This window comes from Agelaius tricolor, unplaced genomic scaffold (genome assembly GCF_023055355.1).
Source record: "Agelaius tricolor isolate 1412-34295 unplaced genomic scaffold, bAgeTri1.0.p SCAF_11, whole genome shotgun sequence".
NCBI lineage: Eukaryota > Metazoa > Chordata > Aves > Passeriformes > Icteridae > Agelaius > Agelaius tricolor.
Genome location: NW_027269271.1, coordinates 2,674,786 through 2,701,161, shown reverse-complemented (window position 1 = coordinate 2,701,161; position 26,376 = coordinate 2,674,786). Strand labels below are relative to the sequence as shown.

The 26,376-nt window shown below is 54.5% G+C and overlaps 1 protein-coding gene across 1 annotated transcript; it reads right to left on the bottom strand.

Annotated features, from left to right (window-relative positions):
* Window positions 1-1,208: 1,208 nt before the first annotated feature.
* On the bottom strand, window positions 1,209-21,554 carry UCK2 (uridine-cytidine kinase 2). Its single transcript, XM_071435816.1, has 7 exons — window positions 21,251-21,554; window positions 10,826-10,985; window positions 9,742-9,838; window positions 8,777-8,919; window positions 4,313-4,410; window positions 2,442-2,490; window positions 1,209-1,594 (listed from the first exon to the last, which is right to left on the bottom strand). The coding sequence occupies exons 1-7, from the start codon at window positions 21,347-21,349 to the stop codon at window positions 1,455-1,457; spliced, it is 786 nt and encodes a 261-aa protein (XP_071291917.1). The 5' UTR covers window positions 21,350-21,554; the 3' UTR covers window positions 1,209-1,454.
* Between the last annotated feature and the right edge of the window lie 4,822 nt (window positions 21,555-26,376).

The window sequence follows — 26,376 nt, the reverse complement described above, 5'->3', positions numbered from 1 at the left end:
CAACAGACTGCAGGGACAGTGTCCTCCCCCAGGACAGTGAAAGGGACACAGGCAGGCTCTGCAAACAGGGAGCAGAGGACTGCTGGGCACCCAGTTTCACACTGCCCAGGTGGGACCTGTGGATGTCCCACACAAGGATGGCAAAGCAGCCCAGAGACCACTACACACTGCTGAGCCCTTCTGAAAAGCAGCTCAGCAGCTGCCTTTGATCAGCCATTGCCCCTTTCTTTCAGAAGGGGTTGGTTGTCCCTTAACCACACCTCATAAACCCCAGAATCCCCCACACAAGAGCAAAACCCATGCAAGTGAGGAATGGGACACACCTCAGACTTGCAAGCCAACCTCCAGGCAGGTCAGCCCAGGGTCAACTAACAGTGCCACCAAGCTCCAGAGGGGCTGAAGATATATCCACACAAGCCAGGCACTGAGACTGCTAAAAAGGCTGTGTTTATATGGCCACATACCCAGCAGGTCCTCACTGGAGGGTGTGGCAGCAGCCCCACACCTGTGGTGGGAAGGGGTGTCAGGCACAGAACGGGATGCTGTTGAAAGGCTGAGACTTGGAGCTGCAGAGACAGTGGGAGATCATTCCCCATCATTCTCCCTGAAGCACTGTGCAGCACCTGCCAGCTAGAACCAGGCTGCTTGGACTTGAACAGCAATGGTAGGAGGAGACAGACCCAAGCCAGGTGTAACACTCAGGCCACACTCTGTTGAAAAGCTGAGACTTGGAGCTGCAGAGAGAGAGAGGAGATCATTCCCCATCATTCTCCCTGAAGCACTGTGCAGCACCTGCCAGCTAGAACCATGCTGCTTGGACTTGAACAGCAATGGTAGGAAGAGACAGACCCAAGCCAGGTGTAACACTCAGGCCACACTCTGTTGAAAGGCTGAGACTTGGAGCTGCAGAGACACAGAGGGCGATCATTCCCCATCATTCTCCCAGCTGCCAGAAGCACTGTGCAGCACCTGCCAGCTAGAACCAGGCTGCTTGGACTTGAACAGCAATGGTAGGAAGAGACAGACCCAAGCCAGGTGTAACACTCAAGCTGCCCAGGATGGACACCACCACGGTTCTTCCTTCCTTACCGAGTTTGAGGTGAAGTTCCTGACACCAACACCTCCTAGGATCCCCTTTTCCCCAGTCCCTCCCAGCAACACTGAGCCTGGCAAATACCTTACAGCAATTAATTTTACGTTATTCTGCATTTACGCAAAAATAGAGCAATTCTATATTTATAGAGGTTTATAGCCGGATCCGTGCTGGAGGAGTTATCAAGCAAGGCCGGGAGCTGAGGGTGGTCCGGGCTCCCGAGCAACCGGCTGCTTCTCGTTGGGCAACTCCAACATACAAAATGAAAGGCATTCGTCTCCGTCTGGTTTCTTAAATAGATAAGGGGGAACGAGTGGACAGTATGTACAGAGGGGCCGTGCTGGCCTCGGCTCTGCCCGCGTCAGTGGGGCCGGCTGCTGGACTCTGAGGGCTGCCGCTGGCGCGGGGGAGTGTAGCCATTCAGGTACCCGTTGCTCTGGCGTTTGCTGAGTCCTCCGTTAAGAATGTCCTGGATGTGCTGCACTATCAGGTTTATGGCCACTGCGAGCAAAAGGGGGAGACAGGGCGTTAGGATGGATACAAAAATCAGAGCCAGGGTAGGGTTGTGACCCTGCTGTCCCTCCCCACTGCTGTCCCCTCCTGTTCCCCCCCAGGACTGAGCCCTCTGCCCCTCAAGCCAGGATAGTCAGGGTGATTCCAGCTAGGATGCCCAGGCTGCTCCCAGCCAGCATGGTCAGGCTGAATCCAGTCAGAGCACTCAGGCTGAATCCAGCCAGGGTAGTCAGGCTGAATCCAGCCAGGGTGGTGATGCTGATCCCAGCCAGAACACTCAGGCTGATCCCATCCAGGACCATCAGGCTGACCTCAGCCAGAACACTCTGACTGATTCCAGCCAGAACAGTCAGGCTGACCCCATCCAAGACACTCAGGATGACCCCAGCCAGGACACTCAGGCTGACCCCAGCCAGGACACCCAGGCTGAATCCAGCCAGGACACTGAGGCTAACCCCAGCCAGGATGCCCAGGATGATTCCAGCCAAGATGGTCAGGCTGACCTCAGCCAGGACACTCCAGCTGACCCCAGCCAGAACAGTCAGGCTGACCCCAACCTGGCTGACCCAGCTGCACATTGCCTTTTGTGTGGGATGAACAAAGAGTTGGCCTGGAGGCATTAAGAGGAACACAAACTCCCAATCAATAATGCTCCAAGTAGGAGCAAAGGGAACAGGCTCATCTTGGCACACCTGTGGTAGCAGCACTCTCTTGGCAGTGCTGCTCTCAGGCAGTGGCCTGAGTCCCCTCTGGGGCAGCTCCAACCTAACTCCACTGCAACAGCAACAGCCCAAGTCTGGCTACCAGGGCAGAGCAGCAAGGCCTGGGTGCTTACCTTCATTATCTGCTCCTCTGGGAATGATCACATCAGCATATTTCTTGGTCTGGGAGGAGAGAGAGCACTTTGTTACAGGGAAAAAGTGGAGAGACAGCGGGCTGGGGCATTGTCCCTGCTCCCTGGGGCAGCTCCTTGCCCTCCCCAGACCCTCTGGGAGGGATGTCATTGCTGAGAATACATTTTGGATGCTCTTATTTGTGTTCTGCTCTGCGTTTCAAGGGCCATGCTTTGTGCCCTGACTCCATTTTCATGAGCTCATACAGAAGCCAGTAAGAAGCACCCTGAACAAAACCTGCAATTATTAAGAAGCCTCATAATCACAGGACTCCAGCAGCTGATGCTCTTGGGAACATCCTTCTCCTTGAATCCACCCCAGCCTTGCTCCAAGAGCACGAGCTGGCATGCCTGGGCAGATCTGCCTGGGAAGGGGGGAGAATTCTCTACCACACCACTTGCAAAGGTGTGATTCAGGACCCCAGTCCTGACCTAGATTCCCCTGCAGGTGCCAGTCTCAGTCTCCTCCCCGTTTGTGGCAGTTTTACAGCTGACAGCCAAGCCCCACCAAGCCAGCTGGGGCGATGGGTGTCACCTGACACCTCCAAGTGCTTCCAGACATATCAAAACCCACCAGGATATGCTGGACCATTTCAGTACTGGACCACTTGGCTCAGAGCTGCTTTAGGAGTCAAATAACAGCAGCAGTGGGTGCTCAGCCAACACCAGGTTGGAAGTGGGAGCAGACCATTGCAAAGTTGTGGGTAGAAACAAGGCAGCTCTGTGCCCTCCTTGTTTCACACTTCATTCTCCTACAGACTCTTCATCAGAAAAGCCTGATGCAGCATCTGCTGCTCTGAAAAACTGTGGATTTAGAAGAGGAGCCTTGCAAGCTGGACCTGCCTCTCAGGAAAAGCCTTTTTGAGCTTTGGAATTGGTCCCCAGAGCCACAGCTGAGTGAAACTGAAAAAAGGGAGCTGTGCAACAGCCAGGGAAAGATCTTGCAGCACAGAATCAGTCCTTCTTAAGGTAAGGGGCAGAGCTAACCAGACAGACATAGGGATGCTCCTAAGGTGGGAGGCACAGTTTAATTCCTGCCTGTGGTGCTGGTCAGCAGTTCCCAGGTTTCAGGACTCTGCTAGCTCACTTCCTCCAGAATAATAAAAAAAATCCTCATATAAAAATAAAAAATTCCTCATATACCACATCTGCTTGAAAAGCCTTGAGAGGCAAGGCACTGGCTGCTCTCCATGAGAGCCAGGAAAGGTGTACAATGGCTGATGCTGCAAACATGCTATTTCCATGCAAGTCTGCAGTAAATTCCCCCATGCTGTCCCTGTCTGCCAGGCAGCCTTGCCTCTGTTATCAGCTCCCAAAGAAGCTTCCTTTCTCCAGGCAGGCCTTGTCCCCCTGGCCACTCAGCAGCCAGGAAATGCAACCTGCAAGGCCACATCCCACTGCACAGACAGAAGGAAGAAGCTGCCCTGCTCTCCCAAGCACGAAGCCAGCAGCACTGCAGGGTGAAAAGGGCAGGCAGCACAGCCCAAAAGAGGAGGCAGACACAGCAAATGCTGCCTGGGGGCAGAGACCTCCCATTCCCCAGCTAAATACAGCCAAGGATCCTCCCTGGCAGGATGAGCTGCCCAGAGGTTTGTGAGCCTTTGCCCAGGGAGGGATTCCTCTGGCCATGCTGCCTTCCCAAAGGGAAGGGTGATCTCACCAGGAAGGCAGTGGCTGTATAAACAGTCCCCATCACAGCCTGCCCTGGCAGAGCCTGCAGAGAGGGAGGAAGGCACAGGGGGCAGATCTGAGCGCTGGGCAGGCACCAAGTGCTCCTGTTCCAGCAGCCTCATGGGTGCAGTCCCCTGACTCACCGGCAGGCAGAACTCCTCGAAGGCAGGCTTGACAAAGGTGATGTACTGAGACAGGATCTGCTCCAGGTCCCTGCCTCGCTCACTGATGTCTCGGAGCACTGAGGGGAAGGTGGAAGGCACAGTCAGGAGCTGAGGCACAACTCTCTCCATCCCCTTTCCCTTCAATAAGTACAGCCTTTGGCCTTTGGATATTTTGCCTGAGATCTCTGTTCCTGGAAGCTGCTGTCCATGTGTCTGAGCACATCCCAGCCCAGCTCCATGCTTTTAACCTGCTTCCAAGTTTTCCTGGGAGCCAAGGGCTGGCTGACCTGGCCAAGGGCTTTTCTTGGCCCCCTTCTCAGCTCTGCATGCACATTCCAGCTGTAACCATGCCAGCCCAGTCCTGAGTGTTCCCAGCCTCAGACTCTGCCTCCCTCCTGTCACTCTGTCCTGCCTGACTGGGCATTCTCTGCCACTCCAGTGCAGAGGTGCCCAAAAAGTAGAAAATCAGTGGGGTTCAGCCATACACACGCATTAAAGCAGTTTAATTCCAATCTTCAGATGTGGGGAGAGTAAAGCTCATCCACCTGCACAGCTCTGCCAGGCTCCTTGTGCTGTCCCCAGCTGGCAGAAGAACCAGAGGTGAGGGGCTCAGCTCAGGAGGAAGCCCAAAGGCAGGAGAGCAGACTGGCCTGCTGCTTGTTCTGCCACTCAGGCCTTCCACCCTGTCTGCATGAGCTGTTTGGGCCAGTGCCATCCCCAGTCTGACGCCACTTCAGCGTGGACAAGTGGCCCAGTTCAGCAGGAATTCAACCCTCAGGGAAGAGCCAAAGCAGCCCTGTGGCTGAGCACACAGCTCTTGGCTGTCCCCAGGGGGCTGCTGGCTTTTCCCCAGCATGTGAGTGCCTGGCACTGGCTTTGGAATGAGCCTTCCCTCGTGTCCCAGGCAGAGCCAAGGCACAGCACTGCCCTGCCAGCCTGCCTGACCTGCTGGGCAGCCACTGCCTGTGTGCTCTCAGGGCCAGGACACTGCTGCTCTGGCACTGCCCCCATGGCTCTGTTTGCCCTTGGCCAGCAGCTTCACAGTGTGGCCTTTCACAGCCCTGCAGGGGGAAGTGATGGGGGAAAAGGCTGGCAGCAGGATGGGTGCCAGCTCCCTGCCTGCTCCAGGAACCAGCAGCAGCTTCTTCAGAGAGCAGGAGCGAGCCCCAGCTTGAAGAACACTGGAAAAGAGGCAGGGAAAATATAACACTCTTGTTTCCCAGCTCCCACACCTTATTTGCTGGGCTGCAGGAGGCCTATGAGCTGGGCAGGGGCTGGTCCTGACAAGGCAAAGCTCTCCTGCCTCTTCCCAGGGCAGGATAATCACCCCACACACAAACACGGGTCAAACACTTGCTGCTGGTACCTGGCCCCAAAGCAGCAGGTCCTGGGTAAAACCACACACCCTGTCCTGAGGGATTGCTGGCAGGGCAGGCAAATATCCCAAGGACAGACTGGCACCTCTCTGAAGCCAGCAGGTCCAAACTCCAACTGGATCCAAAACATGTATGTGACACTGGACCTGGTTTCTTTTTTAGGGAAACTGGCCAAGGACAGGGCAGAGAGGGAGCTCAGCCAGAATGAGGTCCCTGAGCCCCATGGATCCCTGTCTGAGGCACCTGGCAGAGCTTGCCCCTTGCACTCTGCTAGCAGAACCTCTGGGTACAGGTGCTGAGATGGGCACAGTGTGAGCTGCACACACTGAGCCCCAGCACTACTGATTAACTGAGCTGCCAGCTGCACTTCCAGCAACCTCACCTCCTGCTGCTGCCCAGCTGAAAACCCAACTGCTGCAACCCTTTAGGGCTTCTGGGACAGAGAGATGACTCAGGGCCACATCACAACACAAGATCCCAACTTTGGCAATGAGTTGCCTCCAGCTACGTTCCAGGGACATGATTATACCTTTGGCACCTCTCACACAGGCTCTCCTTTCCCAGAAATGACAGGCAGACATGCAGTAAACAGATTTGATGCTGCAGTGGTCCTACCAACTGCTGATGGCAGGGAAATGGCCAGATTCCTAGCAGGAGAACAATGAGCTGCAGTAACTAGGAGACAGCAGCACCTCCATCAGCAAAGCTGCCCTTTTGCAAGTGGTTGATGGTGGGTGGGAGAAGCACAAGGCTCACAAGAGCAGTGTGAGCACAGCAGTGACCCCATAACTCCACACCACCTTCTCCTGTCCTGAATGACCACTAGGACAGATGGAGCCCAAAGTCAGGGGCTAAATTAACTCAGTGGACACTCAGATCTGTTACAGGGGTTCCATATCTGTTCCATAAAATAGGGGATTGATATTTGTGTGAAACACCAAAGGTGGGGAATGAGACTGGACTGGAGGCTGTGGGACCTGAGCCTGATTTAAGTGGTTTGGAGTAAGGGCTGGAGAATGTGCTGGTTTTGGTGGGGACAGAGTTAAATTTCTTCACAGTGGCTGGTGTGGGGCTGTGTTTTGGATTTGTGCTGAAAACAGCGCAGATAACACAGGGATGTTTTTGTTATTGCTGAGCACTGCTCACACAGATCCAAGGCCTTTGCTGCTTCTCACCCCACCCCAGCAGTGGGGGAGGGGACACAGCTGGGACAGCTGACCCTGACTGACCCAAAGCATGTCCCACATGATGATGGAAAGCTGGGGGAAGGAGGAGGAAGGTGAGAGGAGACATTCAAAGTGATGGCATTTGTCTTCCCACATACCCATCACACCCCATGGTGCCCTGCTTTCCTGGGGATGGCTGAACACCTGCCTGCCCACGGGAAGTGGTGACAAATTCCTCCTTTTGCTTGCCTTGTGGCTTCTGCTTTACTTCATAAACTGTCTTTGTCTCAGCCCACCAGTTTTCTCACTCTTACCCTTCTGATCCTCTCCCACCAGGGGAGGTTGAGCAGGAGCTGTGTGGGGCTGAGCTGCTGGCTGGGGTCACTGTCACCACCACAGTGTCCTACCTTGTGGCTGGGTGTGGCCCTGAGCTCCTGCACAGCATTTTAAGGGATCAGGGCTCACCTTTTGGGACCCTGCATATCTGTGACCTGCTAATACATCTCCCTGCAACTGACTGTGCTGTCACCTCCCTGGGTGAGTCATGCAAGAACAGTGGGCAGGGTCAAGAGGGATTGGTAAAAAGGAGATGTTCATCAGTGCTGATGACATCCCAGCAGCTGAGGAGGCTCTGCATGTGTCTGACAGCAGGAGGGCAGGCAAGACCAGCTCCACTGCAGAGTGGAACATGCACACACAGTCCCAAGCTGACGCACTGAGACACGCTGCCCTCATCACAGCGCAGAGTTCTGGCAGGGACTGCTCCTCTTCAGTCATCTTCTGCATCCCCAGGCACCCTGTGGAGCCTGTCAGAGCCAGCCAGGGGTAGCAATAGCTCAGACAGAAGTGAATTCTGCCCCAAGAGTCCCCAAACGGTTTTTTAGTCACATGGGAGGTGCTGCATCAGTGACCCCACCCCTCAAAGCTGCTTAGAAACAAAGAACATCTCAAGTCATGCAGGCCCTGCAGTGTGGGTGTCCCTCCACACATCAGCTGGCACCCCACAGCCAAGCCAGCAGGACTTGGGAGTCCTGGAGAGGGGTACTTTGGTTTCTAGGGCTCTTTGCCCCCAAAGCCAGGTGCCACACAGAGGCTCCACACTGGGTTGCACAAATGTACAACCAGACTCCCCATGTGCAGCACCCACGGTGGACACCATGGCCCAAATGCCATCCTCAGAGCACACCCACAGCCCAGGTCCTGGGTGGATCTATCAGGCTCTGACTGAACTGCCCAGATGCTCTGCTGTGCCCTCCCTTCCCTGCTGGCATCTGCTGACTGGCAGCAGCTGCTGCTCAGCTGCTGGCACTGGGCTGGTGCCACGGGGCCGTGCGAGGACACGGCACACTCAGCAGTGATCAAAGGAGGAATCCCAGCCAAGGCAGCAGAAATCCCACTGAATCCCAAGAGACACACACAGAGCAAGCCACAAGCTGCCCTAGTGACACTCTGCACTGGGCAGGAAAAACTCTCCAGCTCTTCACAGCTTTATGCCAGCTCTGCTCTGCTCACTGCCACCTGCCTGTGTGCCCAGAGCAGTTATGGGCCTTTCTCTCACTGTCACTGCCTGTGTCCCAGAGCAGTCAGGGGCATTTCTGTCCCTGCTCACTGTCACTGCCTGTGTCCCAGAGCAGTCAGGGGCATTTCTCTCACTGTCACTGCCTGTGTCCCAGAGCAGTCAGGGGCGTTTCTCTCACTGTCACTGCCTGTGTCCCAGAGCAGTCAGGGGCGTTTCTGTCCCCGCTCACTGTCACTGCCTGTGTCCCAGAGCAGTCAGGGGCGTTTCTGTCCCCGCTCACTGTCACTGCCTGTGTCCCAGAGCAGTCAGGGGTGTTTCTGTCCCCGCTCACTGTCACTGCCTGTGTCCCAGAGCAGTCAGGGGTGTTTGTGTCCCCGCTCACCTCTGCGGGACAGGCGGGTGTCGGCGTCCGTGTCCACGAAGAGCTTCATGCGGAACAGGTCCCTCACCTCCTGGCTGTAGAAGGCCAGGATGCCCTCGAAGAGCACCACGTCAGCAGGGTACACCGTCACCGTCTCCTCTTTCCTGGCACGGAGAGCACAGTCAGACCCTGCTGCTGGGGGAGGCTGGCCAGCACAAACAGAGGTGTGGGGGAAACAGCAGTGCTCCTAAAGCACTGCTCCAACCCTGGGACAGCACTGGAGCACAGGGGAGCAGAGGGAGAGCAGAGGGCAGACCTACCCCACCGCCACGGAGGGAATCCAAGGCATACGTACGCTTCCTGGAAGGACAAATGGCAAAGCAGGAAGCACACCAGCCCTTCTCCCCCTACCTGGGCCAGCTGCTGCTCAAAAGGGTTATGTGCCAAACTAAAAAGCCCAGGAAAGCCTATGCAAGGGAACCTGCATGGCCAGCTCTGCTTCCCTAGGGAGCAGGCAGCACTTCCCTGACAGCACAGAGCTTTTGTGGGAAACACAACAGAGCAACATCATCTATGACCAACACGGGCATGCAAAAACAAGCTGAACACAGGCAAGGGGAGTGGTACAGGAATTGCTGTCCTCCTCCTTTCCTGGCACTGCCACGGTGTTTGAGGCTGGAGTGCTTGTTAAAGCTGCAAACACTGAGTTTATGGGGAGAGGAGGTGTGGATGGGGAAGAGAAGAGAGGGTTGTAACCCCCAGCACTGATGCCTGGACGTTGCTGGATGGATACACAGCTTTCCAGACCCTAAGCCTGTGCCTCTATCTGCCTGGGATGCTCTAACCCGGGGCTGGGGGAGTTAGGATGGAAACTTTGTGCTGGCAGGTTAGGCACCCAAGCAGAGGGCAGGAGTTTGGGGAGGGCAGGGCAGGGCTGCCACAGGACGTTAGCAGAGGCACAGCAAGGCAGGAGCAGCTGTTAAGACCTGGAGTGGGAGACAAAGTCATAGACAGGAATCTGGACCGTCTTCCCTTCTGTGATCTCTTTGAGCGTTTTCACGATCAGCTCGTTGTCAAAGGCATCTGAGGACAGAGGAAACGTTACCCAAGGCAGCTTTGCAACCTCTCCCACCCACCAGATGCTGAGCTTTGCCCAAGCCAGAGTCGTTGGCACCTCACACTGGGGACAGACAGACGCACAGACACACAGGGAGGAAAGCCCTGCACCTCCCCAGGGACCAGGCAAGGCCCAGCTGTGCCAGAGCCACAGAGCTCTGTGGCCCTGCAGCAGCCTGGGATGTGGCCTGCAGAGATCAATACTGTCCTTGTGCAGCAGTGCTGCCAGCCCAGGCACAGGAAGGCATCTCCTCCAGGGCTCCAGCCCTCAGACAGAGACTGCAGCAGTGTTCCAGCATGGAGCTGCCACACAGACAGGGCTCTGTTTGCTCAGGGCTCACTGCCTCTGGCCATTGTCCTCCTGGGGACCAAGGGACAGCAGCTCTGGAATTTCCCCACAGAGCCCAGAGATGGTTCAAAGAGGCCCTGTTGTGGTAACAGGGCAGGGCCCCTTGCTGGAAGGGTTTGCAGAGCAGCTGCACAGCTGGTTCCCTCCTTGAAGGAGGCACAGGGAGCTGCTGGCTCCAGAGACTCTGCCAGCCCAGATCTCCCTGGGCCTGACTCAGCTGCACCAAAAACCAATCTGTTCCTCTGCTGCCTGCTCTAGGTGAAGGATATGGGAACAAGATGACCTTTAAGGTCCCCTCTAACCCAAACTATTCAATGATTCTACAATTCTATGAAAACCTTGTTTAAACTGGGAGATGTTTTTGCAGGAAGAGGAGGCTCTTAAGATGTTTGAGGGTTTATAACCTGCTCTTTCTCATCCTAAACACTCCACCCCACTTCCTTCCTAAGAGAGATGGGGGGATGACACACAGGTGGTCCCAGCCACAAGAGCTGAACTAAGCCATCCCATGAGGATTCAGAGCCCCAGTGTCCATGCAGGCTCTTTGCTGCTGCATCTGGGGGTCCCACTCTGTCCCTGTCCCCACAGGGCTGCTCTCCACTCACCTGGGTGGTCAAAATTGAACTGGCCTTTGAGTGCTTTGGACTTCTGCTCCGAGGTGAGGACCCTGTAGAAGCTGTCTTGGCTCACGATCACCACCTGCTTCTGGCGATAATCCACCTCGTTCTGGCCCAGCAGCTGCACAATCTTGGAGCACACTGAGGACTGGGAAAGGAATAGCAAAGGAAGCACATCAGCAGCAGGGTACATCTTAGCAGCACAGGGAGGATTGTGGTGGTGTTCCCAGGGGTCCCAGGATGAGGGAAGAGATGAGAATCTTGACTCCATGTTTCAGAAGGCTGATTTATTTATTTTATGATATATATTATATTAAAAGAAAATTATATACTAAAACTATGCTAAAAGAATAGAAGAAAGGATTCCATCAGAAGGCTTGCAAGGAAAGGAATGGAATGATAATAAAATCTCATGACTGACCAGACAGTCCAAGCCAGCTCAATGTGATTGACCATTAATTAAAAACAACCACATGAGACCAATCCCAGATGCACCTGTTGCATCCCACAGCAGCAGATAATTATTGTTTTTCTTTTCCTCTGAGGTCTCTCAGCTTCTCAGGAGAAAAAACCCTAACAAAAGGATTTTTCATAAAACGTGTCTGTGACAGAGGATGTCTCCAGGTAACATCCCTGCCTGCTTGCTGCACCTCCAGCCAAGAGTCTGTGGCTTTCCCAAAGCCACCAAGGGAGAAGTGCTCCAGAGGCATCACCATGGTACCCTTTAGTGTGACAGCAGCACCAGGTTTGCTGCCTGCCACCCTCTCCTCCGCCCCTATAGCCTGCCCACAGCTCCTATTCTGGGCACAAGTGGCAGCAGAAAAACACTTGGCTCCTGCCTGGGTTCAGCCACATGCCATGGGGCCCCAGGCACTCCAGCCTGCCAGGCAGCTCCCCGTGGGGCATTTCTCCTTGAGAAAGCAATCTTGGCTCCCCCAGCTCTGCTCCAGCCCAGAAACCCCACCACAGCACGAGGGAGAGCAAACAAAGCCCAGGATGGGAAGGTATGAGGAGGAGAGCCCATGGGACTTTACCAGGGATCTGTGCCACAGCTGCCAGGGCTGGGAGGAGCCAGCACATCCTGGTGCCTGCTGGCACGGGAGGCTGGGGCACTGCAGAGTCAGCAGCTGAGGAGCCACGTGGGCCTGGCTGCTGGCACGGGGAGCGGGCACCTGGCACTGCCCACGGAGCAGGCTGGGACAGGGCGGCTGGCACCGGCTCTGCTGGCACCAGGGCACGGCCACCACTGCCACAGGACACAGAGCACAGCTCGGGGGACAAGCCCAGAGCCTGCTGCAGTCCCTGCTCCTTAGTCATGGCAGTGCTTGGTGGTGACTGCATCGCTGCCTGGCAGCCAGCACTGCCCCAGCCACTGAGAGAGAGGCACTGAGAGAGAGGCACTGAGAGAGAGCCACTGCCCCTGCCACTGAGAGCCACTGTCCCTGCCACTGAGAGAGAGGCACTGAGACAGAGCCACTGCCACTGAGAGAGACCCACTGCCACTGAGAGAGAGGCACTGAGAGAGAGGCACTGCCCCAGCCATGGAGAGAGAGCCACTGCCCCTGCCACTGAGAGAGAGCCGCTGTCCCTGCCACTGAGAGAGAGCCACTGAGAGAGAGCCACTGCCACTGAGAGAGAGTCACTGTCACTGCCACTGAGAGTCACTGCCACTGAGAGAGAGCCACTGTCACTGCCACTGAGAGAGAGGCACAGCCCCAGCCACTGAGAGCCACTGCCTCTGCCACAGAGAGCCACTGTCCCAGCCACAGAGAGAAAGCCACTGCCCCTGCCACAGAGAGAGAGCCACTGCCTGTGCTCCTGCCCCATGGCACCACTGCCCAGGCAAAGCAGCTCCTGTGCCAGAGGGAGCTCTCCCACTCAAGCAATCACACTGTGCCCAGCTGAGCTGCTCCTGGCCCTGGTCACCACAAGCGTTCTGCTGAGCCCTGTGCCTTGCAAAGAGCAGAGTGCTTGCCCCAGCCTGCCTACCCCAGCCTGCCAGGGGCTCTTTCCATGCTCCTGCCTCCTGGATGGCTCAGCCATCCGCTCCATACCTGGCTGGAAACTTTGTGCTGAAGGCAGCACTGGTGAGAGGGAGCAGGGAGGGGAGTGCATGCCTAGCAGAGCTCACCCCAGCAGGCAGAGGGCAAGGCTGTTTGCCTGAGAAGTGGAAGATTTGACAGCATTCCCCTCTCCAGAGATTGTTCCTCCCTGCAGGCCAGGCTGACCTGCCTTGGCTGTGGTCACTGGGCTGTGAGTCATGCCCAGCCTGGCTGGAGAGGCTCACTCACAGCTCTGCTGCAGAGAGAACCAGCTCCAGCTCACCCACAGCACTCCGGGCAGCCCTGGGCACCAGCTTGGGTTTATGGCTCAGGGATGGGGTCTCCTGAGCATCCCACCTTCTTCTCCTGCCTCTCCCAGCAGGCAGGTCCTGCCTCCCAAGCCAGGCTGGCAGCCCTGCCCTGTAGCAAGCTGCTCCCACCCAGAACAAAGCCCTGCCAGTCACTTGCCCTTGCACACAGGCAGGCAAAGCCAGAGCCTGCTCTCCTTTTCCTCTGTTTTCCCACTCCCCAAATCCTTCTCTGGATTGGGGAGTGCCTCAATCCTACTGTTTATCCAGCTCTATCCCATAGGTTTTGCAAAACCAGGGGGTGTGTTCAGTTCCTCTCTTCCACCTTTCCTGGCTGCTCACTCCCCCAGACACCACTGCCTGCCCATGCAGCAACAGGACACAGCATAGCAGGGCTCAGCCTTGGCTACAGCTGCCCAGGACACCAAATTTCCCAGGCCCTCTGCCATCAGGAATAAACTGTCCTTCAGCACAGCCACCCAGACAGATCCCCAGAGCCACAGGTTCCACGTGGATCTGCACCAGAAACTGCTTTTGCCAGCCCAGGGGAGGGAGCAGGACTCCTTTCCTTTGAATCAATGAAAGCAGCACATGGATTTGCATTCACTCTCTCCCCTTGGACCTCAGCATGTGTCTTGGCAATAAAATCATCACAAATGATGCCAGTCTTCCTTCTGCCTTGTGCCCACTAATCTCTGGTCTGTGGACTCTGGAAGGTGGAGAAGAGCCTCCACCAGCTCTGAAAATCACCCTCTAGCTCCACCCCTCACAATTTGAGACACCTGAGAGTGAGAAAAGCCCAAGGAGAAAGTACCCCAAAGCAGCTGGAGACAGGAACACGTCCTCCCTCCAGGCTCCAGACCAGGAACAGATTGGATCCCAGCTGCATTTGCCATCCAGGGCTCGGGGGCAGATGGTGCCTCTTGGAAAAAGCAACCTGGCAGACACAGTGGACCCCTCCCTTGTCCTTGGTGGGCTCTGGAGAGCTGGCAGAAGTGGTGGAGAAAGACAAGCATAGGGACATCCTGCTCTCAGGACCGAGCTCAGTTTCAGCACACCATACTGCCTGGCTGAGCAGGGATGTCACCTCCTGGCTCTGGGAAGAGGGACACTCGTCACCTTGGTCCTGCAGGTGTGGGCACTGCTCACATATTATAACTGCATTAAGTGCAGCAGGACACAGGGACAGTGGGGGACAGAGCATGTTCAGCTTGCCTCAGTCCACTCCAGGGCTGGGTTCAGCTCTCCTTTGTAGGGCCCTGAACCTCAGTGAGGTCCAAGAGAAGGTTTTTCCTTTTTTCACTATCATTTGTGGTAGGAACAACAATGTCCCTGATGCCAATGTGAACAACTCCTACAGCTGGACATGCAGTTTTCCCCCTTGGCTGATAAACACCCACTGTTAAGGAGGAAGAAAAACCAGAAACACACGGCTTGGAAACTCCCCTACACAACAGGAACAGAAACTCCCAGCCTCAGGAAATGTCCCCCCAAATAAATGACACATTCCCTGCTTAAACCCTTTTCTCCCAAAGCTGCACACATCCATGTGTGACTGTGAAAAGATCCATCAATAATAACTGGAAATGAGCTCAGCCAGGTTTTGGGGCCCCAAAGTCCTGTGCCAGTGTGCCTCAGTCTGGATGCAAGGGACACATGCTGACAACAGGCACTTAGCAGCCACTTGAAGGGGCAGCCTGGGCTCAGATTCCTTCTTTTGCTGATTCCTAGCTGCTTCTCCCAGGGAAGAAGACAATTGCTTCTTCTCCAGGAAGCCCAGGAGTGCAGAGGATGCCTTGAGAAAGGTGACTTGCTGCCAGTACACAAGCTGGAAGGTTTGAAGCCCATCACTAGCCATGCCTTACATGACACAACTCATCTGCAGGACTATGAGAGCTGTGCCAGAGCTTTTTGCCTCTGCTCAGCCCCTTTCCATACCCACCTCATCCATGCACACCTTGCCACGAGCCAAAGCCAACGCTGCTGGTGATTCAGCTGCAGCAAACTCCAGGCAACAGGATGCTTTCTCAAGCACAAGGAGAGCGCTTCCCCTCCTCCAGAACTTGGTTCAAACTAAATATAGCAGCCTCTGTGGTTGCCAAGCAGACCTTTCCCATGTAGCCACATGGAACTGAAGCAGGACTTTCCAAGCAGGTGGGCAGGAGGGATCCTGGCTCCTGCCATGGGTCACAAAATCCCACACGCTGCAGAGCAAGGGGAACTCAGCTCCAGGTTGGAGCTGCACTCCCCCAGGCTCTGTGCTCGAGCTGCTCCCTGGGAAAGCTGTGCAAAGCAGCCCACAGCTCCCAGCTCAGGGAGAGGAAGGTATCAGCATAGCCCCACGCCAGCCAGAGCTCCAAGAGGTTATTCCTGAGCAGGAGCAGCTGCAGCTCCCCTTGCAGGGCTCCTCCCCTGAACCAAGCACACAAACAGCCAGTGTTCAAGGAAGAAGTACAGCTTTATTCTGCTAGGAAGATGCAGAGGGCACCTGGAGAAGAAATCCAACATATTTTCCCAAAAGGAGAGAGGTGGTACACAGGGGAAGAAACTCGACAGATGGGTGTTTGGAGGCCTATCTCTAACATTTATTTGGAATACATTAATTACATATTTAATTCACATTCACTCATGGCCTTTAGCCAGCTGCTCAGATATTCTTCAGGAGTTGACTAATTCCCTGACATTATTATGCAGATTATCCCACAGTCCCTCCTGGGTAGCTCTGATCAGTGAATTAGTACAATTTCTGATAGGTGTTAAGGAGAAAGCTGATGGACAGTGCCACTGTCACCCACCAGGAACCACCACGAGAAGGGGCCAGGACAGAGCCGATGCCTCCAGCCCCAGGAGGGCAAGGCCTGTCCTGGGCTGGCAGGAACTCCTAAACCTTGTGCAGGTGGAGATGCTAAAAGCCACATGCTGAGAGCAGCCTGTCCATCCCCAAGGAACCCAGCACTGCAGAGGGATGGTCCCATTCCAGCTGCAGGGAGTCCCTCCCCTTTTCCCAGGGACTCTAAATGAGACACCCAGCAAAAGTGACTTAGCCAGATCAAGTGATTCCAGCCCTAAAGAAACACTGAAGCTGCCAGATCCCTCAGGAGGAGGAAAAGGGCTGTGCCAAAAGTGTGGCAAGTGAGGCACAGCCTCCTGCCACCACTGCAGGCTGCTGCTCATGAGGACAGTCCTCCCCAGCAGAGCAATGCCCTTGGCCCAGGGCACAACCAGGAGCCAGGACAGACTGCAGCAGTCCCACCCCAGCAGGGAGAGGAGCCCTGGAGAGGTTATCTCCAGGGACATCAGTGCCATAACACCCTTCCTGCAGGATCTGATTGGGAACTGGCTTGGCAGGAGCTGGCCATGGCTCTGCAGCTGCAGCAGCCTGCTTGGGGTGTCCTCATCACACCTCTGTGGATAAAACAGTCTCCAGTTTTGTGCTCTGACAGGATTTTCCCTCAGATCAAACATAAGGAACCACTGTAATTATTTGTTTAATTTCTCTGCTGTCCTCTGTGGCATGCTGCCCTTATCTCCTGCAGCACATGAGTTACAGATGTTGGTCTCTTCCTGAAGGTTATGGTGATTATAATCTACCAGGAAGTGTTTGGACTGGGATGACACACAGAACAGACAGCAAATTGGGAAGGGTCCCAGAGCATCTATCAAATGCCTGTGACTGCAGCCAGCCAGTTCATGACCCACACCATCCTTTCCAGTCCTAATGGGAGCATATATGTGTGGCAACACCAGGACTGGAAACTTAGGTATTCCTGAACCAAAAGCCTGGCCCTCCAGCCAGAGCATTCCCAGGCAGGTTCACCATCCTGCCTTTCCCTTTGTGAGGCACAGGCCAAGCAGAGCAGGAGGGGGACAGCCAGGTTTCTATTCACTCACCCTGGGACACTGTGCATGTGATCAGCAATCCCAGGCTGGAGCATAAACAGGCACACACAGAGGCTCTAAACACAGATTACATGCAGGGAGGAAAACAAACCCTCTAACACAATCCCTCCCAATCCTCTGGTTTTAGGCACAGGATATTTTTCTCGAGCCCCTGCTGCAAACTCCACAGCCCAGAGCTGGCTGAGCCCACGGGACTGTGGTAAGCAGGCTCCATAATGAGCACATATTCCATCAGTAGCAGGAAAGGGCTGACCCATCAAAACGCCCTGTGGATCAGTCAGATCAGGGCTGGCACACAGCAACGTTCTACTAGAAAGTTTGATGAGTCTCTAGCACACGTTGACACCAGTGTTTAACTAGTCAGACCTTGTGATGCAGGGCTCCTGCCAGCCACAAACCAACGTCACCAGGAAATGGTGCTGAACCGGCACAGGGCTGCTGCAATTCCTGTTAGTCCCTGTCCCGTGGGGGAGTCATTCCCGGATCTCCCCTGGCCTTCTGTGCCAGCCATCCGGGTGGTGACATTGTGGCAGCGACCTCCAGGCAGCTGTGGGGGACCTCTGCCCTTGGTGGGCTGAGCTCTGGCACAGAAGAGGTTCCATCCCATGAGAGATGGAGCTGCCCCATGCAGCTCTGAGCACTCCTTCCCTGGGGGCCAACGCTGCTGTGCCACCCTGGCTGGGCAATGCCAGCCTCCTGGCTGGCTCACTCCTGCAGCCTCAGCCAGCCTTGCCAGTGTGGTGGAGTCAGTGAAGAGCACACCTGGCTGATGACAAGGCTGTAATCTTGGTGCTCTGCAGGCTGGAAACTCTGAGGCTGCATGTTCAAACAGACACTGGGAACTTGATGTGCTAACTCAAGATCCAAATGATGTAACTACAGGGCTGCAGTGGCACCCATCCTCAGCCCTCACTGCCATCTGAGCAATGAGCAGCCAACCAAAGCAATCTGTCATTTCTCACAAGCTCCTGTTGGAAGGCAGCAATCAGCACCTCTCTACACGTGGGGACAATTAATGCTTCAGCCTGAGCTCCAAGAGCTGTCCCCACCACCCCTGCAGCCACCCCAGCACCAGATGCTGCTGTTGGGAGCAAGCTGCTCCAGGCACTGCTGGCAGAGCTGCAAGGTCCCAGCAGCTAAGCTGAAGTGAGGACACAAAGAGCTTTAGGAGGTATCCCAACAGTTCCCAGCTCATCCCAGCAGCCAGTTTGCTGAACTTTCCTCCAGCCTGCAGCCTGGCTGCCTGCCTTGTGCTCTGCAGAGTCCTTGCTGGTCAGGAATGTCTTGCAGGAGAAAGGGAAGGAGCTCTTAGCACAAAGGCCATGGGTGTAAGAGGGAACAAAAACTCCAGCAGAACACTTGAGAACAGACAGGGTGAAAGAAAATGTGACAACAAGCCTTGGGAATTGCTGTGAGGGAATGAGGCAGTTGCAGTGCTCTTCATGTTTGGAAGGATGGGGGTCTTAATGCCAAGTGATCTCCAGCCCAGGAAAGCACAGCACGCTTTGCCCAGACTGCACCGTGCTTGGGTTTCAGGGGACAGCTCTTTTTTTGTGAAGAGCCTGTCCCAGCTGAGCTGACTCAAACCAGCCACTGTGCAGCTTGCACTGCCCTCACTGGGGCTGTGACATCCCAGACTGCTCAGGGCCTCTGCAGCTCCCAGCACAGTCCAGCTTTCTTCCCAGAGCCAAAAACCAGGAAAGCACTCAGGGTTCTACCTCTGTTTGAGTGGGCAAAGTTGCTCAAGCCTCTTTTGCTCACTAGGGAAAGAGCACTCAGCCTTTGAATTTGAGTTCTCACAGATTTAAGGAACACTATCCAAACAATCCCAGCTTTTTGGAAAGGCTGGTTGCTTCCAACACCACCTTCCCCAGGGCACCATGGCACACAAGTCATGGCCAGCTACAAAACACAATCCCATCCTTCCACAGCCTGACCCTGCTGCTGCACCAAGAGGGATGGAGGGGACTGTGGAGCCTATTGTCCCCATGGCAAACCCAAAAGCAGCAGTGGGAGGAGCTGCAGGGGGCCTTGGAAGGCAAATTCCCTCCCTTATCTTCGGCCTGGTGTGCTGCCAAAGGGGTGTGTTGGGACAACAACCCCCAATTGGTGTCGAGGTCAGTCGGATGGATTTGTCACTTTCCCACTGGGAAAGGTGCCTGCTTCACTCCCCTGCTAGCACTCACTTTTCACCCAGAGCCAGCACACCAGCACAGCAGCCCCTGGGCTGGATTTTGGCTGCAGGCAAGTCCTTAGCTAAGCGAACCTCATCAGCCCCACTGCTGCTTTCCCAGCGTGTGCTGCAGCACCCGGCACAGGCCACTGCCACCAGTCAGGTGAGGGACAGCCCCCACATCCCTGCCTTGCAGCCACACCAAATGTGAATCTAAGGAGCTTTGGGCACACGTCCCAGGTCATTTTTTCCTGTTTCTTAGGGTTTTTTGCCAGCATATTTCTTGCGGCCTTTTCCCACCAACTTTGTAGTGATCTGCTGGACTCCCTTCAACAGGCAACACTGCACACAGGTTTTCAGCAGTCACTGGAGGGGGAGAAATCAAAGCTGAGAGACAGGAAAAGCCAGTTAGTACATCTCCCTTGCTAGAAAAGGACTATTTCCCTATTTTTTTCCTAAGGCAGCCTGCTGCTCTTGAGCATTTTCACTTTGAAGTCGAGCACCACTGTGGTGCATTGTACTGTAATCACTGCTTTTACCTTGTGGGCCTGAGACACCGTGTTCAGAGACATAACAGTTCAGCAGCGCCAGACGCGATGTTATTGGGACAACTACAGAGAGGCAGACCCACGCATCAGAGAACAGACAAACCCAGCGTGTTTGAGTCACCAGGAGCTGTGCTGCAAGAACAATCCAGCTTTGCTTCCCACCGGAGGAGATTGCATCCTTTCTCTCACCATCCCTCCCCTGTTACAGCTGGATTTTTCCCCCTTGCAGCAGCAACAGCAGTCCAAGAATCAATAAGGTGCTCAGAGACACATGCTTAAAACACTGGGCTGAGGTACAGCACTTGGTTTATGCCTTCAAGAGAAGGAGGGATCCCCCGGAGATCAGCCCGCAGATCTCAGGCTCATCCTTCTACTGTGCCAGCCCACATTCAGTTTCCTCAGCAATAAATATTTCACAGGTACAGAGCTACTTCCAAATCTATTCATCCTTTCCAAAATACAGCTAGAATGTGCTGCCCTGCATACGAGTGCTGATGAGCTGTGGAGCTGCTTTTACTGCTCTTAAATAAGCAGGAAAAAAAAAAAAAAAAAAGCTATTTTCTTTTCCTATTAAGAAAGAAAGTGACCTAGCGAGGTTAAACAAATTCAGACGGACACACTGCATAAAAGAAGGAAAATAAAACGCTGAAAAGGCGCAAGGCTGCCGTGCGCTGCAGTTTGGGTGTAGCAGCCTGCCGGCAATACCCGCATTGCCCCGGCGGGCGATGCCCCGTGCCCGCAGCCCTCGCCCCGCTCCCACCTGCCGCTGCCAAGGGCCAGCCCCTCCCGGCACAGCAGCCAGGAGGTCCTTCTGCCGCTGTGAGTCAGCATTTGCTGCAGAACCCCCGCTCCTGCTACCCTAAACTTGGGCAGAGAAGGGCACCCCCATGCGCGACCGACGGGGGTGGAAATTAAAGAATTGCATCGCCCCCGAGGTGCCCTGCGGGGCGGGCAGCACTTGGCTGGGGTCGGTGCGGGTGAAGGGGAACGGGGGAAGCGCTGACTGCAGGACCACAGGAACGATTCTGGAGGGGAGGGAGATGCCGCCTCTGCCCCGGCCGAGCTGGGGCCACCCTTGCTCCGCACAGCAGCTCCCGGCCCTGCCCGCTGCCACAGAGGGACACAAGGTCCGGGCCGGAAAGAAGGAGCGAGTAAATCCCGCATCCACCCCGCACCCCCTCCACGTGTCCGCGGGGCTCCGTCCGCCGCCCGGCCAGAGGCCTCGGCGGCCGCGCTCCTTGCCCCGGACCATCCTTCCGCGGGCAGCCGGCTCCATCCGCAGCCGCGGCCCCGGCTCCTCCATCGGCCCCGGGCCCGCGGCCGGGCCGCGGAGCAGCGCACGTGGCGGGGCGGCCGCTCGGAGCCGCCGCCGCCGCTGCCATGTGGCCGCCGGCCCGGCCTGGAGGGGCCGCCCCGCGGAGCTCCCCCGCCGACCCCCGCACCTTGCCGCTGGCCGTGCCGCCGCTGACCCCGATGAGGAAGGGCTCCCCGCCGCTGGGCTGCCCCTGCTCCTCCAGCCGCTGCTCGCTGTCCCCCGCCATCCTCCCCGGCTCACCGCCGCGCCTCCTCCGCCTTCGCTCAGCCGTGCGGGGCTGGATTTATCTGATGAGTCAAGGGCCTTCCTCCCCGCCTGGTTCACATCCCCGGCGCTGCGGCTCCTTGCCAGGTGCTGCCGCAGCTGCACATGCTCCGGCCCAGCCCGCCGGCGGGCGGCACTGCGGCCACATGGGCCCGCACCGCGCCGCCGCCCTCAGCGCGCCCGCCCGCCCGCCCGGCCGCGGACAAAGGCGCCGGGCCCCGCGCTGCTCCTGAACCCCGCGCTGCCCCCGCAGCCGCTCCCTTCCTCTCTCCGGCCACTCCGCTTCATCCCACACCACGGTGGCCCCCGGCAGAACCTCCATTATTTGTGTCCCACGCTGGCCAAGGAGGCCAAGGGCATCCTGGCCTGCATCAGCAACAGTGTGGCCAGCAGGACCAGGGCAGTGACCGTCCCCCTGTGCTGGGCACTGCTGAGGTCGCGCCTGGAAAACTGGATTCAGTTTTGGGCCCCTCACGACAAGAAAGAAATTGAGAGGCTGGAGTGTGTGCAGAGAAGGGAACAGAGATGGGGAAGGAAGGCTGGGGGGGCTCAGCCTGGAGAAAAGGAGGCTCAGCAGGAGGTTTATTGCTCTACACCTGAAAGGAGGTTGTGGCCAGGTGAGGGTCAGCATTTTTCCCCCGTGTAACAAGAGACAGGGCAAGAGGAAATACCCTAAACTTTTTCCTAGGTTTGGGTGGGTAGGTTGGATATTAGGAAAAATTACTTCACCCAAAGGGTGGTCAGGTGTTGGAACAGAGTACCCAGAGAAATGGTGGAATAATCACCATTCCTGGAAATGTTCAAGAATCACACAGATGTGGCTTTTAGGGACGCTGTTTCATGGTGAACAATGCTGGGTCAATGGTTGGACTTGGTGATCTTGGAGGTCTTTCCCAACTGTAATGACCCTGTGATTCTCCCACCCAGGCCCTGGTCCTGCAAAGCACTCATAAATTATTATTATTATTATTAACGACCCAAATCCAGGAATAAAAGTTATGCTTGTGTCTTTGGCAAATAGGATCTGTCTGGGAAGAGCTATGAGTGCTCTGGAGGCCAGGATTCAAAGTCAAAATGACCTCAACGAAATGGAAAAAGGATTGGCAATACGTAGGGTGCAAGTCCACGCAGACAAATGTGATATGACCCATGACAATGTGAGATAGCAGCCTGCTGGTTTGCCAGGCCTTTTACAGATAAAGATCTGGTGTCGAGTGGATCAAAGAATCAATTGGTGATGCCCTGTGAAGAAGGCAAACATCCCATTGGGGCATAGAAACATCCACAGGTGTCGTGCTTAGAGAAAGGTGAGGCCTGGTGGAGAGACTCCATGGGGACTCAGGAGCAGCCCAGGGTCTGGCTTTGTAGGACTGCAGGACCCATCCATGTTTAGTCAGGGGAAGGTCTCTGCTGCAAACAACTAAATAACTATTTAGTGCAATACAACATCTGCTGGGCTGCAAGGCTGTGTGGACATGATAACCATTTCCAAATACATCAAAGGCTGCCACAAACAGAAAGGGAGTACGTTTCTTTTACCCTTAGGGACTAAAACAAAATGTTGCCAGCTGAACACTGTTACAAAGAGAATTCAGGCACATTTTCTAGGGTTGAAAATGGTTAAATCATAGAAAAGGTTGTTTAAGGAGAGTAAGGACTTTTAAATCTGAGGATTAAAAAAAAAATAAAGAAAAAACAGTAGACATGCTCCTGTATGGAAAGTGTTCAATAGTGCTGATCCTGCTTTGGGGCAGGAGCCAGCCCAAGCAATGCCCCAAGGTTCCTCCCAGCCCTGTTCAGAGAGGATCAGAACTCTCACTCAGGTTTCTGACTTCCCACTTCAACACAGCAAAGCAGGTGTGGAGATGTTTGCAGACAGGTGCCATGTCCCCCATCCCACAGGATGTGAGAGAGGATCCCCTCAGCAGCCCTGACCCCTCTGCCCACTGCTCCCAATTCCTCTCCAGCAGTGCCAGGGGAGACTGGCACTGCATGCAGCCCCTGCCAGGGAAGGAAGTGCTATATATGGATGAGAACTTCCTGCAGGGATGAGTTCCCGTGGATTTCCATGGCCCTGTGCCAGTTTCCAAGCACTGGACATGGGCACAGCTCCTGCACACCCCACTGGGACCCAGGAGCTATTCACAGCTCTTCTTTCTTACCCCAACACTGACACACAGTTCTATGTGGATGGCAAAACCCCCTCAGGAGAGAGAGAGCTCCAGGTTCCTGGGTTCTCCTCCTGCCTGCCATCACTGCTGCCCTGCTTGGGGACAGTCCAAACCCTCTGCTGTGCTGTTTCAGGCTGTGCTGCCCAGCTTGAGCTTCTCTGGAAGATGCCCATCATGGCATTTCACCTCCAGGGGAAAATGGACTTGTCCATTTGACCACTGGACATGTGGCTGGAGCTGACACACCTGCAGGGGAAGGAGAAGTAAATGCCTCTTGGAGTGGGTTGAGCTAAGGATACCCAAGACTCTGTGCTTTTATACAGAGCACAAGGAGAACTTGCAAAGGTCAGGTTAATGGCTCTTTCAAAACCAGGCCAGGGCTGTGACCTAGAAGTGAACCAAATGCAAGTCCCAGTTAGTTTCAGATGGCACCTTTCCTCAAAACTGAGAATTTTACACACCCTTTTACTGGCTGCTGGTCACTAGCACACTGTGCAAAGCAACTGAACCTTTTGTTCAGTTTAGGCTTGGAGACTTCAGTATGTGAAACCTACAGGGATTACGTGTCTCTCTAATCTGGTTTCAAGGTTGCCTCCATAAATATTACCACTTCTATATCTAGAATGTTTGTGGACTACACCAGCCCCTGACTCGTGAAACCAGTGCGATGTATTATGCAAATGCCTTCCTTTTTCTCATATCCCAGGCTGGTAGATCAAACCAGACTGCACCCAACTCTCATCTGTCCTTTACACGTTGATCAAAGCACAAGAATGCTGTTTTGAAAAGGAAATACCATTGAGGGTAATGTGCTGTGTGTTGTCTGTAAAAAGGATCTGCTGATAAGGATCCCCGTGTGATTCAAAGTGACAGGATGAAATTACAAAGAGCCTGTTGTCACCTCTACCTCCAGTTCAAAGCATGGACCCTGCAGAGAAAAGAGGTTCATGGTTCACTGACCATCTCCTCCTGACCTGCATCTGCCAAAAAACCCCACTCAGTATCAATAAGTGATACCATGTGAATAATTTCCCACAGCAGCATCTGAGAAACGATTTCAAAATACTGCTTTGATAGATGCTGATGCATCTCACAGCCAGGAAAGTCAGGGAGCTCTAAAGAGAGGGAGAGAGGGTGGAGGATGGCACACAGCACAGGGAACTGCACGAGGTGGCACAAAATAAAACAGAATCACAGAATGCACTGGCTTGGAAGGGGTCTTACAGCTCATCTCATTCCAAGCCCCCTGCCACAGGCAGGGACACCTTCCACTATCCCAGGTTGCTCCAAGCCCTGTCCAACCTGGCCTTGGCACTTCCACGGATGGGGCAGCCACAGCTTCTCTGGGCACCCTGTGCCAGGCCTCACCACCCTCACAGGGAAGAATTTATTCTGTATATCACAAATCCTTCTGCATCACCAGCTGTCAGCATCTTCCTGCTGCTCACCCCAAACAGAAACATCCACCCTCAGCTCCATCCCTGTCTCCCAGATGGCTCTGAATCCTGTTTTGCTGACATCCAGTGCTCAGTTTGGCCCTGATGTGGCAGGAAATCCCCTGGACACGGTGCTGGGACTTTTCCCACCTCCCAGTGACGTCTGACACAGCCACCTGCACACAGGTAGCTCTCTGCTTTCCTTGTGTGCCTGTCCCCAGGCTCAGAGAGGTTGTTTGCTGTCTGAGCTCACACCTCACTCGCTGTCTTCTTCCCTTTCTGCATGCTGTGTTTAATTTAAGGGCGGTAGATTTTTTCCTTTCCCTGTTTTCCACTCCACTCTGCCCCTGTAATCCCACAGTGCACTTCTGTCACCAGCAGCAAACTGTTACGTAAGGACAGGCACAAACCTGCCCCTCCCTGCCTGCCCTGTTTCCTTTTCTGTATTTCTGCTTTCTAGGTCTCCTCACTCCATTACAACCCATGGGTTTGGTCTAGTTCTGCTGCTCCAGGTGTAATTGCTGGAGCCTCAATAAAAGTCAATTTGTCTGCCAAATCCTTGCTGTCATTGCACTGGCCTCATTAATGCACTTCATATGCCATATGCCATCCCTTCCATGAATATTTTACACACACGAGCAATGGGAGATTTGATTCCCTGTGAATCACAGAATGCTGTACTCCTCTGCTGCCTGTACAAGGGGTGTGTGAGACAGCAACAGCACCTGGTAAAGGGCAGGCAGAAATATTCCTAAATATTTGATCCCAGAAAGTGCCTCCTGGTGAGATGCACTTACAGGCTGTTCACAGAATCACAGAATCCTAGAATGGTTTGGGTTGAAAGTGTGAAAGATGTGTATTTTATGATTGGCTTTTCGCAAATATTAAAATGAATATTATATGTGTTATGTTAGAAAGTGATGCTGTATTAATTTTTTAGTAGCGTGTTAAATATAGTTTTAGGGTATAACATAAGGTTAAAATAGAAACTATGCTATGTAGGATACTTTTTTCCAATAGAAAGGACTCGCAGTGAGAGAGCAGCCACAGAACACCTGAATCTTTCAGAGAAAGAGAATTTTTTTTTCCATTATCAGAATAAATGAACTTCTTCCTGCCTTGCTCAGTCATGATGACACCGTCAGGATTCAGAGGAAGAAGCTGACACTGACCAGACAGAATCCTTTGCTTGAATGGAATTTCTGGATCATGTATGAGGTGTATGAATATGCAACAGGCTGTTGTTTTTAACGGTTAATCCTCTGTTAACGTGGGTCCTTTTTCGGGCTTATTTTGCCCAGAAAAAGGTACCTGGACCTCCGTAACTCTTTGTTTCTGTTGTCTCATATTGTTCTAATCCAAACTGTCCAAATTATTATGAA

Bases quoted from the DNA above. Each gene is read 5' to 3' on its own strand.
- UCK2 (XM_071435816.1), bottom strand. From the start codon at position 21,349: ATGGCGGGGGACAGCGAGCAGCGGCTGGAGGAGCAGGGGCAGCCCAGC. The intron at 10,986-21,250 runs GTGCGGGGGTCG...TTCCTTTCCCAG, and splicing joins GCGGCACGGCCAGCGGCAAG to TCCTCAGTGTGCTCCAAGAT. The intron at 8,920-9,741 runs GTCTTAACAGCT...TCTCCGTGCCAG, and splicing joins GACTTTGTCTCCCACTCCAG to GAAAGAGGAGACGGTGACGG.